Here is a 24,369-nt window from a genome sequence, read left to right on the forward strand (position 1 = left end):
CTGACTCTCTGTTCACCTAGGATGGACTGCATTATACTGCCTACCTTACACAGGACTTTTCTTGCCATGTTGCTCTAGTAGCCCTGCAAAATAGTTTAATAATCTTCTAAGTCTCTAGCACAGAAAAAGATTAAACAAAACAAAAAACTGTTTATTTTGCTACAAGACAAGAAAGTATATAAAAATTAAAATAAAATTGGGAGGGAACAAAACTGTAACTCTGCATTGCCCTCTAGAAGAAATATAAACAGAGCTCTCTTCTGATACATACTGACTGTCCAAATGGAAAATAAAGACCCAATGACATTTTTAGAAGAACAGGATAAACAACTCCCTGTTCTAGCTAACAGTCTTTCTCTCTCTGCGTAGAGAGACAGAGGGGGAATGCAAAGTCATTTGTACATAGCTGAGACTGTAAGCCACAGGAGTCTCTGCATTGCCACTTAATTCACTCTAAAATTCATTGGGGGGTGGGGGGGTGGAGGAGCTATTTCCAGAAAAAGAAAAAAAAACCAGCCCCAAACCCCATGTCTTCAATTTAGAAGGCAAGAAAACTCTGGAAATGATCCTAATGTAAATCTCAGACAAATCTGCATTTTGCTGAAACAAGAACTTCGGGTTTAGGCCACGTATGAAAGTAGCTCAGAGTTCCCCATTAAGTCTAGTTCTACTTGAGACGCTGAGATGTCGAAAAACTTCAGAGTGAAAATTTAGTAACTGGCTTACCACAGAGGAAAGAAGCTGAAAGAAAAACAGACAGTATCATCTGTGACTTAAGTTTGTCTTTCAGGAAATTAAGATCCTTACAGTAGTAAATATAATACTTGAATTGTTTGCAAATAGGTTTAATCATCTAATTGCCGTGTACAAGGAAAATCTATGCGCTATTAGAACTCAGTACAGCTAATTACTAGAAGGCAAAATAAAGATTTTTATCAAACTTAGTGTGTGTTCTTCAGCTACTATATCTATCAATATTTATGTAACTTACAGCCCTTTCTGGGTGGTTGCTGCATACATTTTGTGTGCAGTCAAGAAGCTTCCCGACTGCAAACGTGCTTTTAAAAAGAAAAGCTGGCCCAAACCCTGCATTTCCAATTCAAGCAGTGGATTCTGAAGCCTGTTAACTCCCTGGAGCAGCTGATAGTTAAAGACTTGTTTCCGCTTTTCTAACAATTTCCTGGTTTGCATAACAATCCTAAAAGAAACACACTCAAGAAGTTTTCCAGCACAGAGAGATTTTGTCTCCAACATACTTCTAGTTTCAAGGCATAGAAAATATTTATATATCATTACAATAACTTTAGAGATATATTTGTCTACAAATATATTTACATATAAATATGTATCAGCTACTTGGTTTAAAACAAGATTATGATAATTTTGCCATATCCAGGAAATACAAAACACTGGCTTATGCCTGGTGCTTAACTCATGCAATTGTGAATAAAGAGGGGGGAGGGAAGGGGTTTAATGTTTAATTTCCTGTTAAAAACACACACAGGATAAAATCTTCCAAAGAGCAGTTATAAAACATGCATTTGTTAGCCAAGAAACTAGGTAAATATGGAACGAAGCCCAGGCTCACTTTTATTCCTTCCCCCCCTTTCCAAAGAACAAAGTAACTGAAGGCCATGGCGTGTATTTGGAGGCACTGAGCTCTCCTCAGTGACTAGATAATTAATCAGCCTGCCTGATTTATGCACCCTGTATCCATTGGGGTAGTTCCTCAGATAATGCAATGACGCAGTTGGGCTCAAGGTACGGTATTGCCACGTGTACTGCACACGTGCCCAACAACCATTGTACCAACTACTGACTACCTTACTGACACAACTATCTGGCGAAACACAAATAAAATAAGCGTTAGCATGTAGTTGGGACCTACCAACAGCCAGTTTCTAGCAACAACAGACTGAGACTACCACTACCTTCAGCAGCAGCTGGAGACACTACAGCGGATATTTTTTTAGAAGTCACAAGGGGAAATATTATTTTCAGATCCCACTGAAGCTCAGTGCCATCCATCCCGGAACTGTGACTTCACCTGCAGCAGTTCAGCCTTCCTCACAGTTCTACCATGCACAATGACCGATTAGGTTATTCTGCAGTTCACCACACTAGAACTCCCAGACAAGTACCAAATTTCTGTATGATAGATAACAATTACAGCCTTTAACAATCCCAGTTCTTCTCTTTGTTGAGATGCCCAAATTAGACAAAAATATGGACTGTATTTAGAAGAAACTGAACGTTTATAACAGTTTTCAACAGTAACACTGTATTTTTGGATCTTACAATAAAAATAATCCATCAAATACTTTGTCTACTGTGTTAGGATCAAAGTCAGGTCCTCACTGCACACCTTGCAGCATGGAATTGGAGAAGTTGTGGTAATTCTTGCAACCTGCTGGGATTCACATTCAAAATTAGATGTAAACAACTCTGTGAGTGGCTTCAATTTTGTTTTGTTTTTCAAATGAGGATAAATTCATTATTGCAGATATAGCTCAAGAGCTTTCTTGGCTTTTGGTAGCATATTATTCAAATTAACACAGCTTAAGCTTTTTAACTAGATGCACCTTAAACACCTTCTAGTCAAGGTATTTAGTTTCATATTTGATGCAAGAAAAGAAAGGCACAGAGATTATATATCTCTCTGGTGAATTAAATCGAATGGCAGGCATGCTGAATTTCTTGCAGACTGTTTGTAAAACTGACTTTGAGACAATAAACAGTCCTGAGTTTATTTCTAAAACCTGCACTTAACAGCTGTTGTAGGTATTTTTGCTCTTTCCTTAAGAAATCAACCACTGTGGACCACTGATTTAATGACAGCTCATCAGTGAATCTCATACTACTGCATGAGTTCAGAATCTTCCTGTTTATTTTCACTTGCAAATAACTGGACTTTGTGCCCTGATTCCATGATTCTTCATGTGAAAAGTCAATTGACTAGCACATTAGGAAGGAGAAAGGGAACAAGGTGGAGAAAATCTATAACACAAAATGAGCCCTGACTTGCCTTCTCAGTATTGTACGTACCCCCAAGCAATGACATTTCAGCAAAATTATTATGTTTCTGGCTAACAGTCAGAACATATAAGATGTTACATACACACTTTGCCTCACTGTATGTTGCTAATGCAGATTCCATGCAAAAGGAAGATTTTTTTTTTTTTTAATTTGTTTCTCAACAGTAAGGCAAGTTTACAAGTATTTACTGCTAGTTACATCAAGGTATTAAAGATTCGAGTGAAGTAGTAGTATTCTCTAGTGCAGTGGTGACTTGAGCCTTTAATCCAGATGAATTTAACTGTAGAGTGCATTAGCTCTTCTCATAAAAGATTTGCTTTAATTTTAGTTCTCTCTCCATTTATCTTATGGCTGTGTAATCTTCAGTAGAGGTCAAAGCGATTTCCCCAAAGAAATAGGAGCTGCTTCTTTTTTAGAGGGGAAAAGCGTATTTAAGACAGTTTGTCCTACTTTTAAACATATGTCACAGGACAGTACTCTCTATGCTCTCCTTTCTCTGTACTCTCTTTGCTTCTTTACATGTTCCAAAGCAATTAAACAAGCATTCATGTGCTTGTACACACGTATACAAATGAAACATAAAATGAAAACACCTACTGAAGATAGGATACACAGCCCATCTGCTGCAAAGACTGAAATTATTACTAACATCTTACCATCATCCAGCTCAAGACAGAGATTGTAAACAGCCAGAGGCCTCTTAATACGTTGTCCTTGTCTTCTTGATTGCCTTGGTGGGGCATTTGGAGGAGATACTGACATAGCGTTTGGCTCAGGGAAAGTAGCATCAGGCAGGGTTTTGAAAATCTGCAATCAAGAACACAAAGGGTGTTAATTATTTATCACGAAGAGCAACCTGTGTAATGCAACTGTAAACCATTATCAAACAACATTTGTTTTGGATTTCATTCAAAGCAGGCAGGAGCCAAAAATCCATTCCTTCAAGTTTGGGAGTATGCTGTGGGTCTTTAATGAGTACTTTTAAAATAAATAAATAAATAAATATAATATAATATAATATGAAAATAAGCAAGAGCACTGTCTACACATTAACCAAGCTGCAAATCAGTTAATCCAAAGACAAAATATTTGCAGCCACGCTTGCCAGCTAGGATGAAGGGGAAGGGGAAAAAGGGGGATACTAACTTCATGAACACTAACCAAAAAGCTTTATAGCTTTAGCTAGCACCTATAATTTTGCTAGAATACCCATTTTAATTTTCAAAACTTGTGATATCATTATAATATCAGCCATTTTAATTCAAAAAAAAAAAAACCAACAACATACTCTTGGAAGAGAGCAAGGGGAAAATTTTGAGGGGAGAGGTTTTTAGTGAGAGATACCATAGTAACATACCATATGAGAATTTTTTCAGTTAACTATTGCATACTGAGTCACATTTATATTAAATGATGATATTCACAAAGACGCATTAAAAAGGATTGCATTTCTTGTCATCACTTTATGTTTTGAGTCATGACCGTTAGCATCTCACCACTCCATACAAAATACCATGTCATTTCTCTCTGGATTAACCAGCAATGCAGATTTGCTCAAGCTGATAGCATTTCTACTTTAACTGTCACATACAGGCTAGAGTCTAATGATGCTGATTTACTTCCAGAAAATTATCAGTACGCTGACATACAATTTAACAGCAGCCTTTTACAAGTGATCATGGCAGATTCACATGAACAAATTAGCTTAATACGTATTTCAAAGACAAACCAGCAGATAAAGAAAAACACAAACAGCAGCTGTACAAGAAAAGCCATGTGTCTGTACAGCACCTTAGAGCAATGCAACACGGGAATATAACAAGATATAATGAAACAGTATATGGTGTTCTTTTACTCTGCAACTTTATGTTGCCACGTATCTGTATAGAAAATATTATAAAGAGGAGACTTGTAATGAATCTTCGAAGGAGAAGCTTTTTATGAAGCAGAAATTCATGCAGAAAGTATAAAGAGGTGCCACAGATAACACATCTTCAGATTATTACAGCACGTGTCAGATTCAGCATGAAGCTAAAAGCCAGCCAGACTACTCTACAGGTGAGAAAAATGCTGTAAGCGTCCTGTGGTAAGGCACTCAAGACATCATGCTAAAAGTATAAGAAACTACATTCAATCATATCCTGGCCTGTTAACCCTGAATATTAACACATGTAGGAACAAGATGACCCCAGAGCCCATGTATACGCTGGCTTATAGCCTCTTAATCATCACTCTCGTACTGGCAGGTAGAAGACCGTGCTGGTACAAAATAATCAGAAACACCATTTTCCATGAAAACTATGGAAGAATGATCTGCCCAAAACCAAGCAGCAGTGGGCTGGAAGCCTATATATGGTGTGCAGAGGAAAGCTCCAGTGGAAATATAGCCTTCCTTCCTTCCCAATAAGTGAATGTTGCTGTGGGGGAGGTAAAATGATGTAATTTGAACTTCCCATACCAATGTTAAGAAAACTGGCTCCCACTCCTTCACATGCCTATGAACAAGGGATTACGAGAGAGCACCAAAATAATGCAAGGAACTCTCTAAAAACAAAATGTTTATAAAGAAGAAAGGAAACAGTCCAACCTGGTTCTCCCCAGTACAGACACGGCAGCACCCTCAGACAGTGACAAAGCTCTAATTGTGCTCGGCATGCTAAAGCCATTTCTTAAAACATGATGCAATATATAATAATGAAATCTAACGTGCACCTACATGGCACTTGGCTAACAGTACCACACTGCCCCCTTATGTGTAAATACAAGGCTAGATTGAGCAGTTTTAGGGATAAATATTTGCTTCTGAAAAATTCAAAAGTACCAAAACTTTAAATGCCATCTTTTCCATGGACTAAGTGTTGCATTTGGGCTCTCTGGTAAATAACTCTCTGCCAAGAGGTTTCAGCATGTTGTTTACTATGTCACATTCTGCAGCTGTGTTTATTTGTACAGCCTTATCCACACATCTCCGCTGAAATTAATGACAGTGAGAACAAGTATTCCCCAGGAGTACTTCATAAGAGATGAGCTTTCTTGTATGCATTTAGGTGACTTGCATAGGTTGCAGTAAAGTTCCTAAGTGTTTTTTCCTCGTCTCTCACAAATATTTCAATATACTCTTCTAGAACTATTAGCATGAGAAACTAAAAGAGTCACAAAAGCAAAACACAATCAAGAAAACCACAAAGGTGATCCTTACTCAGTGATACTCAGTGCCAGACAGGCAATAATAAATTGGAGACAGGTATGACTCCACGTAGATTTTTAATTGCAAGTAGCTATGTGATGTGAAAAACAACGGTTGTTGCTTTGTTCTGTTTTATGGGGAGGAAACCGCTAATACAATAAACAGGAGAAACAACAAGAAAGCAGTGAAGCTACACTTCAAACAGTGGCAGTCCAGCACATGCTAGCTAACTTCATAGTGATACCGGTGGCAGGTAGTCATGAGCTGCCCAGAATAGTTCTCTCTCCCCTAATAAAACAACAGCTAGGGGTACTGAGTCCTCTCTTTCACTGTCAGGATAAGCACGTCACCTCTACTTTTAATTTTTTTAGTGGCAGAGCTGTGCACGAATGTTTCCCAACAGCACTGCCCAGCGCAACCCAGTGCTACTCAGTCACAGCGCTGGCGGATGGCAGGCAGCCTAAGTTCCCTTCTGCAGACAAGACAGGCAGGCAGGCATCAGGCCCGTCCCCTGTTTTACCTCACTCTGCTCTCGACTTCTTGTTATAACAGATTGGTTGGAAGTTTCATCTCTGGGATTAGGTCAGTAAGTAGCGTATTGCCTTCTAGGGAGCAGAGATCACCTCCCAAGAGCTCCTGGGGAGCACGAGGCCACCTGTTGTCCACGTTCACTGGGCCCAGAGCAAGGGTCCACGCAAACTCCATCCTCTCGCTCCCACGTTTCTCTGATGCACTGTTACAAGCTGTAGCACTTTTTTTCCTTATGCTCCCATTCAATATCTGTCTCCACAGAAAAGAAAGGGATTCCTGAAGAAGTATTTAGATATGAACTAGAGAATGCAACCTCTTGACCATCTCCAGAGCAAATTTACCCATGCAGAGCAAATTGAGACTAATTGTCATACTCAGCAATGAAATCACCAAGTATCATCAGTTGCCCTGCAGGATTCTGAGACACACAAAAACAAACCAACCCCCCACACACACACAACCACCAGTAGGAAAGATCACTAGGGTTTTTTTAAATATAAAATAAACAGGAAACATCCTGACTTCATGTGTTGCACAAAAAAGTGTATTTGGGGTCATTTTTGCTCTTTCAAGCAGCTCATATTTGTGTTCATCCCTACTTTGGTATTTTCTTTTTGTCTTTTCAGTAGAAAAATAAAATCCAGTACAGCCCATCCATAACCAGACCTGCTTTTTCAGCAGCAGAAATCTCTTTCTTTTGCAGGCCAAAGCTACAGCTCCTACCACAGTTTTGCAAAGGTGAGCATCTGAAAAGCAAGCAGGTCAACCTCTGCCGTAAGAAGTGCACATACAGCATTCAGCTTCTCTTTCGTGCTTTATTTTCACTTAAATAGACAAATACTTTTCATCATGCCTAATGAACATCTGTCTGCTGTGCTGACAGAAGCATTGTAACGTCTGCCTGAGAATGGGGGGATGGAGGCATGCTTTATTTCAGTTGTGGGAGAAAAGTTTTTTGGTTTCGGTTTTATTCAAATTTGCTTCTAGCCTTATTATTTAAATGCCATTGAAGTATAAATGCTTCACAACTAATAAAAGATGCCTGCTGTGAGTGTCCTGTTGTCAGAAGCACATTGCGTATGCACAGAAGACGGAATTCAAAATCATACACACACAATGTAAGCACCTGAAATGGTACTAACGTTGTGTTTTGACTGACTTGCAAAACAGCACGGGACCGCACATGACTAAGTTTCAGAATATCTTCTTGCACTGCAAGCTGTTGTATCAGATGCATGGCGAGGCAACCACACATATCCAATCGGATGGAAACCCTCCCACGGAAGAACAGGATTGGAACATGCTATTTAATAGAAGATCTCTTTACTACTCAAAAAAAAGCCTCCCTTCAAGTAAAAGTCAGATCTACCACCATCACTCATCTGGACTGGCAGAAGTTACCACAGCTTAGACTAATGCCTGTATAAAGACAAGAATGAAGTCCGCTCATTGAATTACCTCGTTCAAGAAGCAATAAAAATGTACTAAATCAACCTCAAAGTTTAAGGATTTCACAGTCACATCCAGTGGTACACAGTTTTTGAGACTGTGGCCAAACTGCATTAGATTTCTAGAATATCAGTTCTCCACAACTTAGTTCTCAAAAGCACTGGCATCCTGCTGTTAACCTACCTGGGGGCAAACTCGGAAGTTAAGTGAAACGATTTACATATGGGAGATGACTAACACACGTAGCACTGAAAATTTTATCAAGCAACAAATCTGACTATTAGTCAGTCTTATCCTAGTTAGTCCAGTATTTTAAATGGTTGTTTAGGACTCATCTTACATGAAAGCAGAATTTAAAAGTGCACACTGACTTAAGTGGTGGATCAGTCTTCAAGCCTGCAGTGTAAAAGTTACAACAAAAAAGATGAGACTCTTGTTGAGCAATTTAAAACACTAGTATGTTTGACCTATTTCTCTCTATGCAGTAGTACAAAATGGATACTTTACATGGCTAAACAAACCACAAACCATCTTGGATATACACCGCTTATAACAGCTCTGTCTAGAGCAGTGAGCCCAAGACCATCCCTACATACAACCATTCCAATTCCTAAGCCCGTGTCCCACAAAGTCTATGGAAGCATTTCTTGAGTAATGAGCCAAACTCAACATATTATCATACTGTATTCTACCAGCAGATCCATGTGGCAGCAGCCCAAGGAATTTTGCCAGATTCCCCTTAATCTGCAACAACAGTGCTGGACTCTAGATCCTGAGCTCTTACTAGAGCCGATTTTAGAAATTCAAAAAACCCATGACTGAGAGGATTTAACTTGGCCTATTCTACGAGTTTATGACTAGATGTATAGCTGTACATGGAAATGTAGATTAGATTCTGCTGCTACAAGAGAATACTGATCTGTTCTTTCTGGTCTCAAGCAGAACTAATTAATGAATTTCAGTATGTTTGCCAGGAATCACTTTAGGAAAAGACCCAGACATCAGGTCATCTCTGTCTGCTTTGTATCACTGGGGTAATTAAAATTTCCTCTAAAAATCAGTGGGAGGCAAACAGCAAGGACAGAGTGGGATGAAAAAGAGGGGAGAAAAAACTGGAGCCTTAGTAATAGAGCTAATGAGGATAAACTTATAAAAAAACATTAACAGCTTAAAGCTGTGCCATGATTTTGTTGCAAGACAAAACCCCATTCACTCTCATAACACCTACCACACAGAACATGCATCTATTTGCTTTGAATACATGAACAAGAATCAGAGTACCAGAAGTCACTGTCTAATGCAAAGGAGGCTAGAACCTGCAAGGTCATTCCAAATGCTTTGAAATTCGGCTAGTGGTATAGCCTCCACTACTACAATTACATTTTTTAGAGGACAGTATTTCTCAAGACAACAACAACAGTACAAGTTTTTATTTGGGTAATTTCCCTTCAATACATAGTTGATTTGCAGTTGGTAAATAAAAGAAACACACACAGACACTTCGACTAATGTTTATTGAACAATATAAAACGCCATGCACCTAGGCCACATATTCTGCTCTGCCCTTACACATTTTATGGCTATGGTACTCCTTGGCTATAACATATGCTGATCAAAGAATATTTTATAAATTAGTAGCTAATGGGATAATGCAAGAGAAATTTATCATCACCATGGTCTTTTCTTGACTTAGCTTCTTTTCAATGTAATGCAAACCCAACTGAGGTTAGATCCAGCAATCTGTACAAAAACAAAAACCATATATTTATATTAGAGACAAAAATGCTCAAAAAAGGGGCCACCTGTCTTAGTGGTTCACAGTGTGCTCTTACCCCGATAGACTTTCTAAGCTTTTTTTCCTCTTAAGATAATGAAGACAGTGGTTGTGCCATTCTTTTTGCCATTTTCTGCAAACATAAAGCAACAATGTCTTTTATGTCAAGTTACAATTTTACTGTAGATAGAAGCATTTCAAGAAGTGCAAAGTGAAAATAAGCATCTTAAAATACATTGCAGTAGCTCAGCCACTAATTGTAACCACTAGCCATTAATTGTAATCCATTTTTTAACAGTAAAAAAACACATTAAATAAGATGAACAGTTCTAGATTTTTTTTTTTCCTATTTGAAGGGATTGCAGAAGCTAATTGGAACTATTAAAAGTTTAATCATAATAGAAATTACAAAAGGTCAACTTCGGGAGAGCTAGGACAAAAGTTTTATTTCAAAACTGATTTCTGCACCAATTCTAACAATTTTATAAAATTTGTAGCGTACTGAAATCTTTAAAAAATGATCCTTTGTTACTGTAGTGTCTTATTTTTTTGCATTTTACTTTACTATGAACAACGTTAGATCAACCTGTTTCATTACTGGTTTTAGTCAACATGATCTATTTTTTCTTCTGGTTCTCAAACACATGATTCAATAAATACAAAATACATGCACTAGAAATTCTTGACATCTAAATAGAATCTGTGTTCAGTGTACAAAATGTGATAAAGTTTATTATTTCTAAAAATCATATTAAATATTTTTGAAAAAGATTTACAAAATCTTCAATAAAAATTATCAACAACTTAATTAGAATCCATAAGTAACTTACCTCTCCAAGGTTACCATCATGTCCACTCCAATGCAGGTGTGCCTGCCTCGAAGTAGTTATCCTGGCTTTTGTGCTTCAGCACCTATACACTGTAAAATATGATTTGCTGTGCACTGACTTCCGTGAGATTGCACAGGATGCAGATTTTCTGAGGCTTTGGATTTTGAGGCTTGAATTCCACTACAAACCACAAAACACCTTTATACAACATTCACAATCATGATGGGGGGGGGATCAGATCAAGAGTTGAAAGATGGCTGAAGCTAAGCCTCTAGAGGGCCACCAACCAGAAAGCATCAATAATGCTCTTGATGTTGCCTGGCACACTCTATTTAGTTACAGTGCAACAAAGGATGCAGCCTGAAAGTAACCGGGTATAAGTGAAAACTAGAAACAGGAAACATCCTTGGCTGTGAGCCAAACCACAAAGCTCTATAAATAAATAAACAAATAAATCCATCCAAGACAGCCTTTTCTTCATTGCAAAGATATCATTTGCTGGGACCATCTGCCTAGCAGCCTGACTACCCATAACCAAATGAAACACTGCTTTCAGGGATCTGTGGACACTATGAGTCTCAATCTCATACTAAAATTGGAATATCTGCTATCTGCTCCCCTTAATATAAAAGGAACTAGAGCTCTGGACAAACTGCAAACTATGAGAGTGACAAAAGAACCGAGGGAATTTTCAGACAAACCTGATGTATCTGTAGACCCTAACACCCACTCATTTGGCCTGACTACCTTCAACCACGTAGTTAACATTTGAGCTTTAATGAAGAAACTACACATAGCCTGTAAAACATGACATTACAGTCTGGAGGACAGCTGTGAAAGAATGAAAGAACAAAAAAACCCCATACCAAGGTTAAAAATGTGTCTCCTTTGATCGCTTGTGAATTATGAGTTTGTTGACTCAGCCTTTCTAAAAGTAGCACTCCTGATACAAAGACTGCAGCTTCCACCGTATCACATCTCGCTCCACCTTTTAACAATTCATGAGAAGAACACTCCTAATAGCAGCCCATTCACTGCTATCAACCAATCCATTTTATTCATTTAAGGGAATGAGAGAGTTAACCATACACCAGGCTTGAAATACCTACACATTTGTCCACTGCACCAGCAGAAACAGCAGATTCACCTTCTCTTCTATGCTCACCTACTGTAATTGACACCAAGGAGAGTATTTTAAAAACATTGTCCTTCCCTATTACAGCTACACATAATAGCTTTGTGTATCTTGCTCAGTTACAGGAAATACTTAAAATAAAAAAAAAAAAACCTTCAAATTAAAAGATTAAATACTCAATCTAATTACCTAGCTTTCTAAAACATAACATACTCCTAGTTACTACATGGAAAATAATGCAGAAGGAGAATGTTTGCATGCATTTTCTCTTGCAAAGAGTGTGAGAAGTCCTGAGAAGATAAAAGGCAGTGCTTAAAAACCTAAGTCAGGAGCCAGCAAAAGCAGCAACCGTGGCCAAACACACCACAGGTAAACATGATCTCCCCTTCATTTGTAATAAATATACATATATAAACATTTATACACACATACAAATACAAATAAATATATATATGTCACACCTAGTTTTCTACAAAATTTATGAACAGAAATATAAATAATTCTATATTGAGAATAAAAACCTATATGTGAACCCCTACCACATTGTCATTGTAGAAAGCATAAGAATGACATGTCAAGATCTTTGCAAATGACACCGCTCCAACTGTAGCCAACCATGCAACCTCCACAGGTTTCCCTGCTGCCATTACAAGGATTTATATCATCATTGCTTTGTACAATATTTTCTGCTCTTTGTTTTTGTTAAAATACACTTTTTATCTTACATTATGACTGTAGGGTCTTTGGAGCCAAAGAACATATTTTTCATTTGTATGTCCAGCACCCTCTCCAATGAAGTACTGATGCTTCATTAGTGTAAATGGCATGCACACAAAAATATTGGAAATAAAGTATTATCACCTGACTGCCACATCTCGCTTATTCAAAAATCTGTTAAATGGTTTGAAATACACTAACCTCTCTGATAAGGCAAAAGCTTACTAGAATTCTGAAGAGTACGTACAAAACCACAAGCACTATTGCACTATTATCCATTAGCAATGATCAGACAGGATGGCATTCAGGTCAGTTTAACCAATATAAAGAAAAAAAAAGTTTGTAAATTCAATACTTCATTTACCACTGAAAGCTGCAATAAAGTATAATTCTTACGTCACACGGTTTCTGCAGAAGAACTTACTTTTTAAACTCTTCAGGAGTGCAATAACTTTTCCCCTCTCCATGCCCCCTGCAGCATTTCACAGAATATTTTCTTTGACTAACAAAATTTTATTTAAGAACATCCATTTTAGCATTCTCCATAAGGACTTCTCCCTTGCCTCCTCCTCCACACATGCAAGCACAGCACCCTGACCATGAAGACTGAAGCAAATATTAGTCAACTGAATTCCACTCCTTTATCATCATTTCTGTTTAGTTACTTAGGAACATTGCCTGTGGGCAGTGGAAGATGAGATCTGTATCACTTGGAAATTTCATATAAAGTTGAGGGAAGTTTCCCAAAATTAACTGGAAATAACATAGGCAAATCAAGAAGCCAGAAGTCTGTGTCCATATTATTTGTACGTGCCACGTACTTGTAGTGCAGCATCTCAGCAGACTGCTTCTATCCCTGAGAACATGACTTTTGTTTTGATTTTCTTTTTTAAACTAATATGGTTATTCACAGTACATGTTTTGTTTCTTTTGGAGCAGTCTAACAGCATACCAATCCAGGTATTGATCCAGACTCAGTTCCTTTTAATGTCATCAACTGCAGTCACAAACGTGAGTGGAGATTTGATATACAGTCTTCTTACTATGCATAAACTACATTAAGATTTATAAAACTGTAGTTTTAAACAAACAAACAAAAAGATTTGCAGTCAATTTACCACACCATGTGTGCGTGTCTTACATGGAAGGGCTTTCTGCTATCCACAGGGCAGAGAAAGGATTTAAAGAGTTTGCACAAACTATAGTGGAACAAAAGAGCTGCTGTGACTTCTACCAGAAACCATGATGAATTTCTTTGTTGTGCCTGCTGCCCTTTCTGCTTTAGACTCAGCCAATGATTAAGGCATGTAATTTGAGTTAAGTTCAGGAATAGCTTCAATGACACTTCTGATTAGTTACGTGCTTAAAGTTAAGCACATGCTGGATACCTTCCTGAACTGAAGCTCATGTGTTTCTTCACAAACTCTGCCCTAATGGAGATACCTTAATGCAATTTTTTCTCCCTCCAAGTCAAATGCTTCTTGACTTGAGAAACATTCAGCTTGGGGAGGTTTCAAATTGCTACACAACAAACCACCACTATTACAATGCATTGCTTCTTGGTCCTCCATTGTAGCCAAAAGCAAAGCAACACAAAAGCTGAAACAAGCCCTCGTTAGTATTTCTCCTATGTCCCTTTACCAGGACTTCAAAAGATCTTCTGTGTTGTCAAAAAACAGTCTTAGTTTAGATGACGGCATTGCCACTGTACCTTAAAGCATTTACCTGCAACAGAACTGCTGTAAACATGCAGTGATTGCTAAGTGGAGACACATGCCACACCTGACTATGCCACTTCATACTCTCAAAAGAACAACTGACTTCACCTGCTTCCATTTCTTCTGTCTCACGAATATTGCATGTATTATGGACTGTAATATGTTTTAAGACTAAATATTTTCCAAGTATTACTACATGAAGTTGATGTTGGCTTAAGAGCTCAGTAGTATTAAATTCTTCTCTTCCCTTTAGTTTAAAAAAAAAAAAACCACCACATAAAAAGTGCCTAAAGTAAGAAAAATTAAAACATTTCTATTTCATAAAAAAAGATTTCTCCATAAAACTGTTTTGAACAAAATGAAGCTAAAACAAAGACATATTTTGTCTAAAGTATGTAAAATCTTTGCTGTTCATAAAAAGATTAATACAGAAAGCAAGTGAAAACAGTATCTGCCTCATACATAAGAACTATTGAGTTTTTCAGAATGAAGGTCTTTGAGATAATTTTGCCCATAGGTTGTCTGAATTCTAGGAAAAGGTACCTTTTACCATGCCTATTCCCTTTCAGCAGACTCTGGCTTCCCAGTCTCCATAAGGGACTTCTGTCTAGCCTCTCTCTTTTTTCTTCTAATTTTCTTTCGCTGTAATTTTCATCTTCTTTCTGTTTTTGCAATCTTGCTATTTGTACTCACTATTCTTTCCTCCCCCATATGCTGGTTTAAATATTCCAGTCCCACTGAGATTTTTATTCCAACCTCCTCCCTCATCTTCTTTCATTTCTTAGACTTCTTTTTTTATCCTGGTTTTTTTTTCCCCCCTCTTAAAATAATGTGCAGGGAATTGAGAAACCAAAATGGCTCACATTACCACTGAGGCATCTCTAAATGGCAAATAAATAAGCCCTTTGAATAGTGACATTCATTCCAATTAGATGCCAAAACATTATAACAAACAGCAAGATGAACACGTGCATGCTCTTCATGCTGCTGTGGAGTGGACTGCCCTTATTTCTCACCGCAAGTCAGAAAGAAAGACCAGAGGAGCTGAGAAGTCCAAGATTTTCAGTCTGTTGGGAAGAAAAATTAATGTATACCCTTGAAACTCATTTGGGGGAGGAGAAGATAAATCAAAACCTTTTCTTGGGTCCAAGTTGACTACCACTTTTCATCAGAGGATTACCTAAAGGCCAAGCAAAGATTGTTCCAGGCATTGTACAAGCACAGCTGCAGTCAGCCCCTGAGTTCGTTACCTCAAGAAAAAGAACACCAAGGAAAGGCATAGCTTCAAAGCAAAATGAACACAATGACGAGACACAAACATGAATTTCTTGATGCTTTTTTAGTGAAGGGAAAGGATATGGGACATGGAAATCAAGGGAGACCAGACAGATATGGCAAGGGAGAAGGGGACAAACCAGCCAAGTATGAAATGACACCAACCTTAAAGACCTGCAAAGCGACGGGAAACGAGAGTGCTGGTGCACACAGCCCAGTCAACACAAAACATGGCAATTCCAGGCAAAAATATAGAGAGGTCATTTAATGTGAAACCTCAACATGCTCCTACTTTGCCTGGCATATCTGGCTGGCCTTCCCCTACAGCCATATGACAGAAGCAAGCACGACAATTTACAGGTCTCATTTTCCTCTGGACTGGCCTCCCTTCCACAGCAGGTGGTTCTGAGAGTCCTGGGTAAAATATTGTCTCAGCTTGGGTCTAGTTTTTGCTGTTTCTTTCAAAGTAGAGATCTGCTTCTACAGCTCATCTTCTGACTGAACACTGAGAAATACTCTGCCTGGAAGAGACTTATCTACAACTGACAAGAACAAAAGCTAAACAATTATTTCCCTAATGCTCTTCTATTCCCCTTATAGTCTTAATCATTGTGCAATTCTAATGTCAGTTAAGCAACACATCAGGCTGCACAGCCTAGTTCCAGCATTCAAGTCTCAGCATTGGTCTGACTTTGCAAAACATCCCCTCCTCAACCTACTATAACTGGTTCACAGCCATGGTTTGGAAGTACGTATGCAGCCTGTAAACAAGGTGAAAGTGGTACTGACTGGTTTCTAGCTAGCAGGAAATAAATGCACATATCAATAAAGCTTTAAAAAAAAAAACCAACAACAAAAAAACAAAACAAAAAAAAAAAACAACAACCCAGCTTATGCACTAAGCATCATATTCCTGTCTCAGGGCAAGTCCCCATATCCAGGTTTCCACACATAAATTGCATAGAAATTCTCTAATTAGGACTCAGCAGAGTGATGATAGTGAAATGACTGCACCAGGATTTCAAAGCCAGTAACCCAATTAATTATGTCTCCTCCTAAAAATGAATTGTGGATCTCCTTCAATAAAGCTATCCACACAAGACATAATGAACGTTGATGGAATTTTAAAATATTTGAGGAATCATAACAATTTTTTACCATTTTGCCTACCAAGTTACCGTATTTAAACCAGAAATGTTGATGGCTATTGCTTCTACAGTTTGGAATTTTGTTAGTCATTTCATTTGCTACAGGGGAAAAGAAATGCCTCTGCAGTTTGCCAGAGCCATAAATTACATATGCATGAAGTGTGAAGTGTTGTTTCAAGTTTGTTGGTGTCAGTGTACCTCCACCTTGACTCCACCACTCTTCTACAATTGCAAACTTCACTTCTATTAGGAGAAGCTGCTAAAAATTAGCAGAGGTGGAGTAGCAGCTGAATGAATATTTGAAAGTATTTTAACCCACAGCTGGTGACTTTTCCTAGGACTTTACCAGGACTATAAATAAAAATACCTAATGCAAGACTCTTAGAAAGTCTGAAATGCATAGAAATTCAAAACAACAATATAAAATGAATGTTAGAGTGACAATAAGCCTGCTTGCCATTAAAAGTAGGTCCTTGGTCTGCCCTAAATGAAGAAGGCTCACTTGTAAAGGCAACATATTCAATTCCACTATAAAATTTTTGTAATGCCTTAACACACACCTCTCCATTGCTGTTGCTATAAATACACAGAGGTCACACTTGGGGCTTCCTTCCATCTTGGAAGCAGCTCTAGCGTGGGAGAGGTTGCTGCAGGCAGACCACTGATGGCAAGTTCAGTTAGAAATGACAGTGAAATGACAGAAATCCCTTAAAATATAGCCTTCTAGTTCTAAACAAGGCATAAGGAATTATGGAAAATGATGCAGTATCATTTTAATGTACTTTCCATTCCCTGCTTCTCTACATTTTCAGAGGAGCAAGAAAGGCCACTACAATTAATGTTTCAAACGTGAAATTGATGTCCAGTTTTTAACAACATGTGACTGAGCTGGCATAAGAATAAAATGGTGCTAATCTGTGGTGATCTAGTGATTTGAATAAGCATAACTTAACCTCAACTTCCATATGTTATTAAAACATCCTGGCTCTGCTCACTCTCTCTCTCTCTCTCTCCACTTTCTTAAATTTCTGTGGTCACTGCAATAGCTTCAAAATCATGAGCGTACTGCAAGGTTTACCTTCATTTATAAGGTCCAAAATGAATAGCATGGCTTACAACTCTTAGAATATTTATCGCTTAGAACTTGAGCCACATCTGCAGCACAGTATTTTTCCAACAGAACAATACCGTATCTGCTCAATGTGTGTGTGAGGGCAGCATTACACCCTAAGTCAACTAAGCCAACAAAACCCACCATGTGGATACAGCTATGCCAACAGAAGCTTTGCCCAGCCTGTATCATTCAGGGAGGTAGTGTAATTACATTGTCAGAAAAACTTGAGACAGATATTATTTAGAGTAGATAAGACTTGACTTAGATAGCCAATTTCAACACTGTTAACCTTTAAACGAAATAACTATTTCAATGCTCAGAGTGCTTAAGAAAGAAGAGAGGAAAAAGCACATCCTGGAATTTTTCCAAAGCACCTTTTTTTGACAATAAGACTGAGGGAGATGCTGCCCATCCTCCCAGTACAAGCAAAGTACCTCAAACATGCCGTTCCAGAAGTCAGCTTAGACACGAGGGACTCCCAAAGGAGTACCCAAACAAAGAGACCAGTAAAGGACTGACGACTTTTTTTTTTTTTTTTTTTTTTTAAATTTCAGATCACAGATCACATGTAGTGATATTCTGGACAGTACCTTGTACATGTAAGGCACCTTAGTAACTGGCAGCTGCTACAGCAGCAACAACAACTTCTATTTTCAGTATTACCTCAAACACAAAGGCTTAAAATAACACACATTCAGCTGAAAACAAAGGAAATGTTAATACCTGGCTCTCTCATAGTGCTTTTTACCCATAAAATTCAGAGTATAGTAAAGTCTTCTTTCTACTCTGTGAACTCCAAGAAAAATGAAGACATAGAACAATTAATTCAGACCCTGCTCAAAGTATTTAATGGAAGAGCTAAAAACTGAGCCTGGGCTTTCTCTTTTCCAGTCTTGTATCACTTTTGCTCAGAAAAAAACATATGCAAATGAAATCTATTTGTGTACTATACACACAGAAGCACTGCTATTGCCAGGAAATATGCATTCTGAAATGTCAGTTTACCTATGAACAGGAATACTTATCAAGTATAAATAGCCAAAAAGCGTACAGTGTATAGAGGACATTCTTTAGAATTAAGCTATTTGTAACATCATACTTAACTCCACACTACCCATTAAGCCTAGCAGATCAGTTTAGACAACGTTCAGAAACGTGGAGATGTAGCAAAGCTTACCTTCTCGTGATTTTCTATCAGGATTTCGACAACGATATTCTGAAACTTCAGGTCCATGATGGCTGCTACAGTTTCTTCCTGTGGCCTCATTAAGGTTGGTCCAAATACTACCCCTAGATTTGCCACAGTCATTAGATTCCTCTTGGCATGCTTTGAAACACTTTTTGAAAAGAATTGAAGGAAAAAACAGGAAATAGGTTATGAAAAATTTCCATTACTGTTGGAAACTGCAGTCTACAAACGAAAACATTACATTTCCTTAATCTATGTTTTAGAAGTTTGTTTTGTGCAAAGTTTCTTCAAATAAAGTCTTACTGAATTCTGGAAAACAGAAAAGCCATTCTTTCACTGGCAATTTAAAAACAAAAGCACTCTCTTACTGAACTTAAATATATAAAATGCACTTAGCCTTGGACCAGGGCAAGTGTGAAACCAACTTAAATTTGCTAACAGATCTCCACTATTCACTTTGCCAGAACTTGCGAAAAGAAAGTATAATGTTCCCTTTCTCACTTCAATCAAACCCTCAACTGCTGGCAGGACTGCTAAAGTAAATACTTATATGGCTTCATTAACGGATTAGATTTCTGCCTTTCCCGCCAAAATATACACAGCATGAGTCAAACGTCTTGTCTGCTTTTGCACGTTTGGTTCTTGGTATTGTGTATGACAGCATCGAGATGGGCTTCAGCTCCAGCCACGCTTAACTAAGGCCCTTTGTAGTTAAACGAAGGTAAGGACAAGAGTTCTGACAAGGTAGGAAAGCAGGTCATAACACTTACTTCGCTAAATGTTTCACTAAAATTTCCAGCATCTCTTTGTTCTTTTCTGGGAGTTTATGGACCAAGAAGTGAACAGCATTAACTCGAGATTCAGGACTCCCACTTTCTATGGGACATAGAAATAAATATCTCAAAAAATAAAAATAAAATAAAATCCACAAAAACACAAAGCTTCTCCCACCCCTGCACAGAAACATACTGCACACAGTTTGCTTCACCACTTATGTATCTCCAAACATAGCAATATTGAACATATGCGCTTTGTTTTCACAAGTAATCTTGTTCTAGAATTATCAAGTTATTTGCTTATTTTGTGAACTCATCTTTCAATCCACCTGCAAAAGGATGCCTTTGTTCATCTATTTTTAAAAACCGACAGATGTAGTTATTGCTTTGCTGCATTGGACTCATCTGCTTACGAATATACTGCAAGGTGAAGAGCGATGTTACTGCATGCCAGAGTGGAACTGTACGACTTTACATTTTAGCATCGTTAACTGATTGTCCTCATCATTAGAATTCAGTTTTGTTGGGACTATGCAGCTAATGATACTGCATTTATGCTACCTTGCATTGGAAACTGCGTAAGACAACGCGTGTAGAAGATTTATGTGCTCAGAAAGAGAAAATCTAATGACCTCTGAAGACACAGAAGAATAATCATGCAAAAAACCTACTGAGTGAGATTCTACAATAAAGGGCCCTGAATAACAATGGCATCCCTCTCTAGTACAATACAGAAATAAAGTAAAAACAAGCAAGGAGCTTTTTATTTTTGTGTGTTGCATGTTGAACTGAATAATTTTCTTCCCTACACATTCCACTAGTACACAGATGAAAACAAGAATCTGTAAAAGATTAAAATAATCCCTCTTCCTATTTCTCAAAGTTGTATTAAATCACAAAATTACAGCTTAGTAGTGGTTACAATGAGAGGAGTAGAAGTATTTCTCTTGTATATAATAATACTTAGTACAACGTACATAAAGAGAAAAATTTAGAACCTACTCTGAATGCAAGAAGTTTTTATACCAGGACCACTCATCAGGTCCCATTTTACTCCAAGGCAAATGTGATTGTTAAGTGTATTTCATATAAAATACCACCATATTTCTTCAGTGCATAGTGCTACAGATTTTTCTTTTTTTTTCTTTGCATATTGCTACAGATTTTAGGGGTTTTTTTATTCTTTTGCAGTGAACAGCCATGCACAGACTGCAAGAAAAAAGGCTACCAAAATGCAAAACGTTTAGCTTCTAGTCAGCTAATCAAAATTCAGACAGGCAGAAAAACATAAGCCTTCTTTAAAGCAAGACTATTTTACATATATGTGAAATCACAAACTCTAATTAAAGAATGGCTAAGCAACTTAATCACAAGATACAGTCAAGGCTTATATAGTTTCAATCTACACTGATAGGTATAAAGAAAAGAAAAGTGAAAGGAGAACCTTTTAATTTTGGCTTCCTACCCCCCCTCCCCCCCCCCCCGCCATAGTTTCAGAGAAAAGGATATTCCTTACTATTCCTGGTGGTGGTGGTTTTTTATGGCCAACATAGGAAACAACACTGACTACCTATTTTTAAGTATACCGAAACTCAGATCTGCAACGTTGACTAAATTTCCCTCCCCACTACATAGAATCAACCCCTCTACAAAATTGTATACTACTTATGAACACTGTACTATTTAAAACAGGTAACTTCAACTGAATTCCTTTATTGAAAGAGACTATAAAATAGAGAAAGGAAAATAAAGTGAGAAACTGCTGGCAAAACTTCATAGGTCAAGAAATTATTTTAACACTTTCCAATACAAACGGGCAGACTCACTATCTAGGTAAGTATGTTGAATTTTATTTAAGCGCTTGGCCTCTAAGATGTGCTTTATTAATGGATTTCATTAACTAATTCTCATTTTGAATTAAGGACCACAAGTGAACACATTCTGCAGTCCTGGAAAGTCATTACAGCACTCCGAAGAAGATAAAGCAATTGTCTCAAAGTTTATTTTAATTTTGCTTTCCACAGTTTGCCAGAAGTGCTACAGGCTGGAAAGAAAATCAGCTAAATATCTGTTTGATGATTTGCCAAAAATTTTCTTACACAGTTTCCCTCCATCCTCTTCCAAAAAAATTCCATGTACATTAGATACCATACAGCTGAACTACAAATGCTGTTGTGTCTTCTCCAAGTCTGTATTTGAACTGCCATAGTGTAATCTGGCCTGCTCTTTCTTTTCTTCTACTAAAATATGAGGAACATTCAAGCCAGCCTGGATACAGAGCTAACAAGGCACGGAAAACAAGGGTCAGGCAGCTGTGCTTTAAGGATTCAAATGAGCTCAAATTAGTGTATTTTCTTTTACTCAGCTTCATACTCTTTATAAATGGAAGAAAAAAAAAATCATAAGCTAAGTAGATGTTTATCATTATATAATTAAGATAATAAGAATGAATGTTTACAATGTCTATCCAAAAGTTTTTCCATAAAAGTAAAAATTGCACTATGCTAAGTCTGTCACAAGCTTGTCTGACAACAGATATGTCACGTGACACATACTAGAACTGAACACTGGTTAAAACCTACATATTTTTAAAATATTTATTATTTCTTATTCCTATATTTTTACTAGGGTGAAGAATTTTTCTGAAATGGCATTTGCAGCGCGCTCCTAAGGCCACAATGGTACTATAGAAATCTTTTCTTATTTGAACTACAGTCATATATTTACTGGCAGGAACGATGAATTCTGCATGCAACTCGTATGTCATCAGTGGCTCTGGAAGGCTTCTGTAAAACAAGGATGACATAATAAATTTAGCTATATTCTTTTCTATCTGTACTTACTCTAAGCAGGAAACCTTTTTAACATTCAGTAGTATAATCCTCGCACTGGAGACAACCATTGTTACGGTGGCCCTTGAATTCAATGATCTCCAGCACGAATGGGAAACTTGGTATTATCAGGAAAATAAGACTAAATACACCCATTCACTTTCCATGAGCTGAAGTGATGTGTCCAGTCTATCATAAGGCACCTTTCCAAATTACAACACCGAGACTGCTTCTCAGATGAAGATTGTCCACATATACTATGCAATTAATTCTTCATTACTGTTTTTAAAATACAAGGAATCACAAGTCAATGCCTTACTGGAAAGAATAAAGGTCCTAAAACTTTGCTGAGCAGTAGCCATCCACAAATCAAAATTCTAAAGCATTTCAAATGGAAAAATTGAAATTGAAAACCTTAGTCATCAATGAAAAGTGTACTGAATAATGGAAATCAAGAGTTAAAACATCAGAGTTAGAACCTTCATTTATTAAGCTGACTTTACTGATGCTTATGAAATATTGGAGTAAACACTCAGATGGGAAATACTGTAGGCAGGAAATACTTCACTTTTCATGTGCACTTTCATACATCATGTGCACTTTTTTTTTTCTTTCCTACTTTTTTTTTTTCTTTCCTACACTCCGTAAGAGAGACTTTTATCTTGATAATAGTTCTTCAGCATTCTTTGATAGTCGCTGCAGTAATACTTTATTTAATTAAAAAAGCAGATTAAAAATACTGTACTTGTGTTACACTATGAGACACACACAAAAGTTCTACGTTCTACGTCCTTGGGCAATTTAGTAAAATATCTTGATCAGGAATTGGTCAAGCCATTTGAACACAGAACACATCTAAAATTCTTGCTTTTAACACTCAAAATATTATTACTATTGCACCTAGAACATCAGAGCAAGGGCCAGAAGGAAAAGAAGAAAACATTCAAAATTTCATAACCTTTTCCCTTTTCATCCTACCACATTAAAACACAAAAAGGCAAACAACTTTTAACAATCTTAAGCTGACTTGCAGTAACGACTCTCAGCAAGTTTACTAACAATTCAGGTTTCTGACCCATCAGTGAAATGTTTATGTATCTGACACAAAAATGTTTTGGGCCTTGTCTCATATGAACATGACTATTAGTGTTGCTAAATTATTTTGCTTCCCCCAAGACAAATTACAAACATGGTGTTTGCACAAGATGAACCTCTATGCCAAAATATAGGAAAAGTAAGTAATGTAGCTTAACACACTGCATAGGAGAATTAGAATACAGAATTCATAGTCTAAAAAATAAATAAATAAATGAGAGAGACAGGCGTACCGCAGATATTGCTTCATAGCACTAGTAATTGTCTTCACTTCCCAATCTACAGAGTTTTCCAAGTCAACTTCATTGCAGGTTTTTGCATCTAGAAAATATCCAGAAAGAGAAGAGGGCCATGAAAAAAGGGAATTCTAAATCAGTATGCCCTACATGAACAGCAACACATTGAGTTTGATCATTAGGTATTTGTTCACATTAATGTATAAGTAACATGTCCTTCTTACTATTAGTTAATACTAAGAAGACTTAATATCTAAACCTCTTTATAAATTCTATTTCCATATTTTGTTTTAAAAAGTATTTGCTGGTGATTTTTTCTTTAATGAAG

At 37.4% G+C, this 24,369-nt stretch overlaps 1 protein-coding gene across 3 annotated transcripts in view; it reads right to left on the reverse strand.

Moving 5' to 3' along the window:
• The window catches only part of ARHGAP10 (Rho GTPase activating protein 10), a 151,442-nt gene that overhangs the window by 37,462 nt on the left and 89,611 nt on the right, over positions 1-24,369 (reverse strand). For all 3 annotated transcript variants that reach the window (XM_072861793.1, XM_072861792.1, XM_072861791.1), the window contains 5 exons: positions 24,039-24,126; positions 22,607-22,665; positions 19,874-19,979; positions 19,092-19,251; positions 3,693-3,843 (listed from right to left, as the gene is read on the reverse strand). In XM_072861793.1, coding sequence (XP_072717894.1) covers positions 3,693-3,843; positions 19,092-19,251; positions 19,874-19,979; positions 22,607-22,665; positions 24,039-24,126 — 564 coding nt within the window. The remainder of the gene's footprint in view (positions 1-3,692; positions 3,844-19,091; positions 19,252-19,873; positions 19,980-22,606; positions 22,666-24,038; positions 24,127-24,369) is intronic.

This window comes from Ciconia boyciana, chromosome 5, assembly GCF_034638445.1.
Source record: "Ciconia boyciana chromosome 5, ASM3463844v1, whole genome shotgun sequence".
NCBI classification, from domain to species: domain Eukaryota; kingdom Metazoa; phylum Chordata; class Aves; order Ciconiiformes; family Ciconiidae; genus Ciconia; species Ciconia boyciana.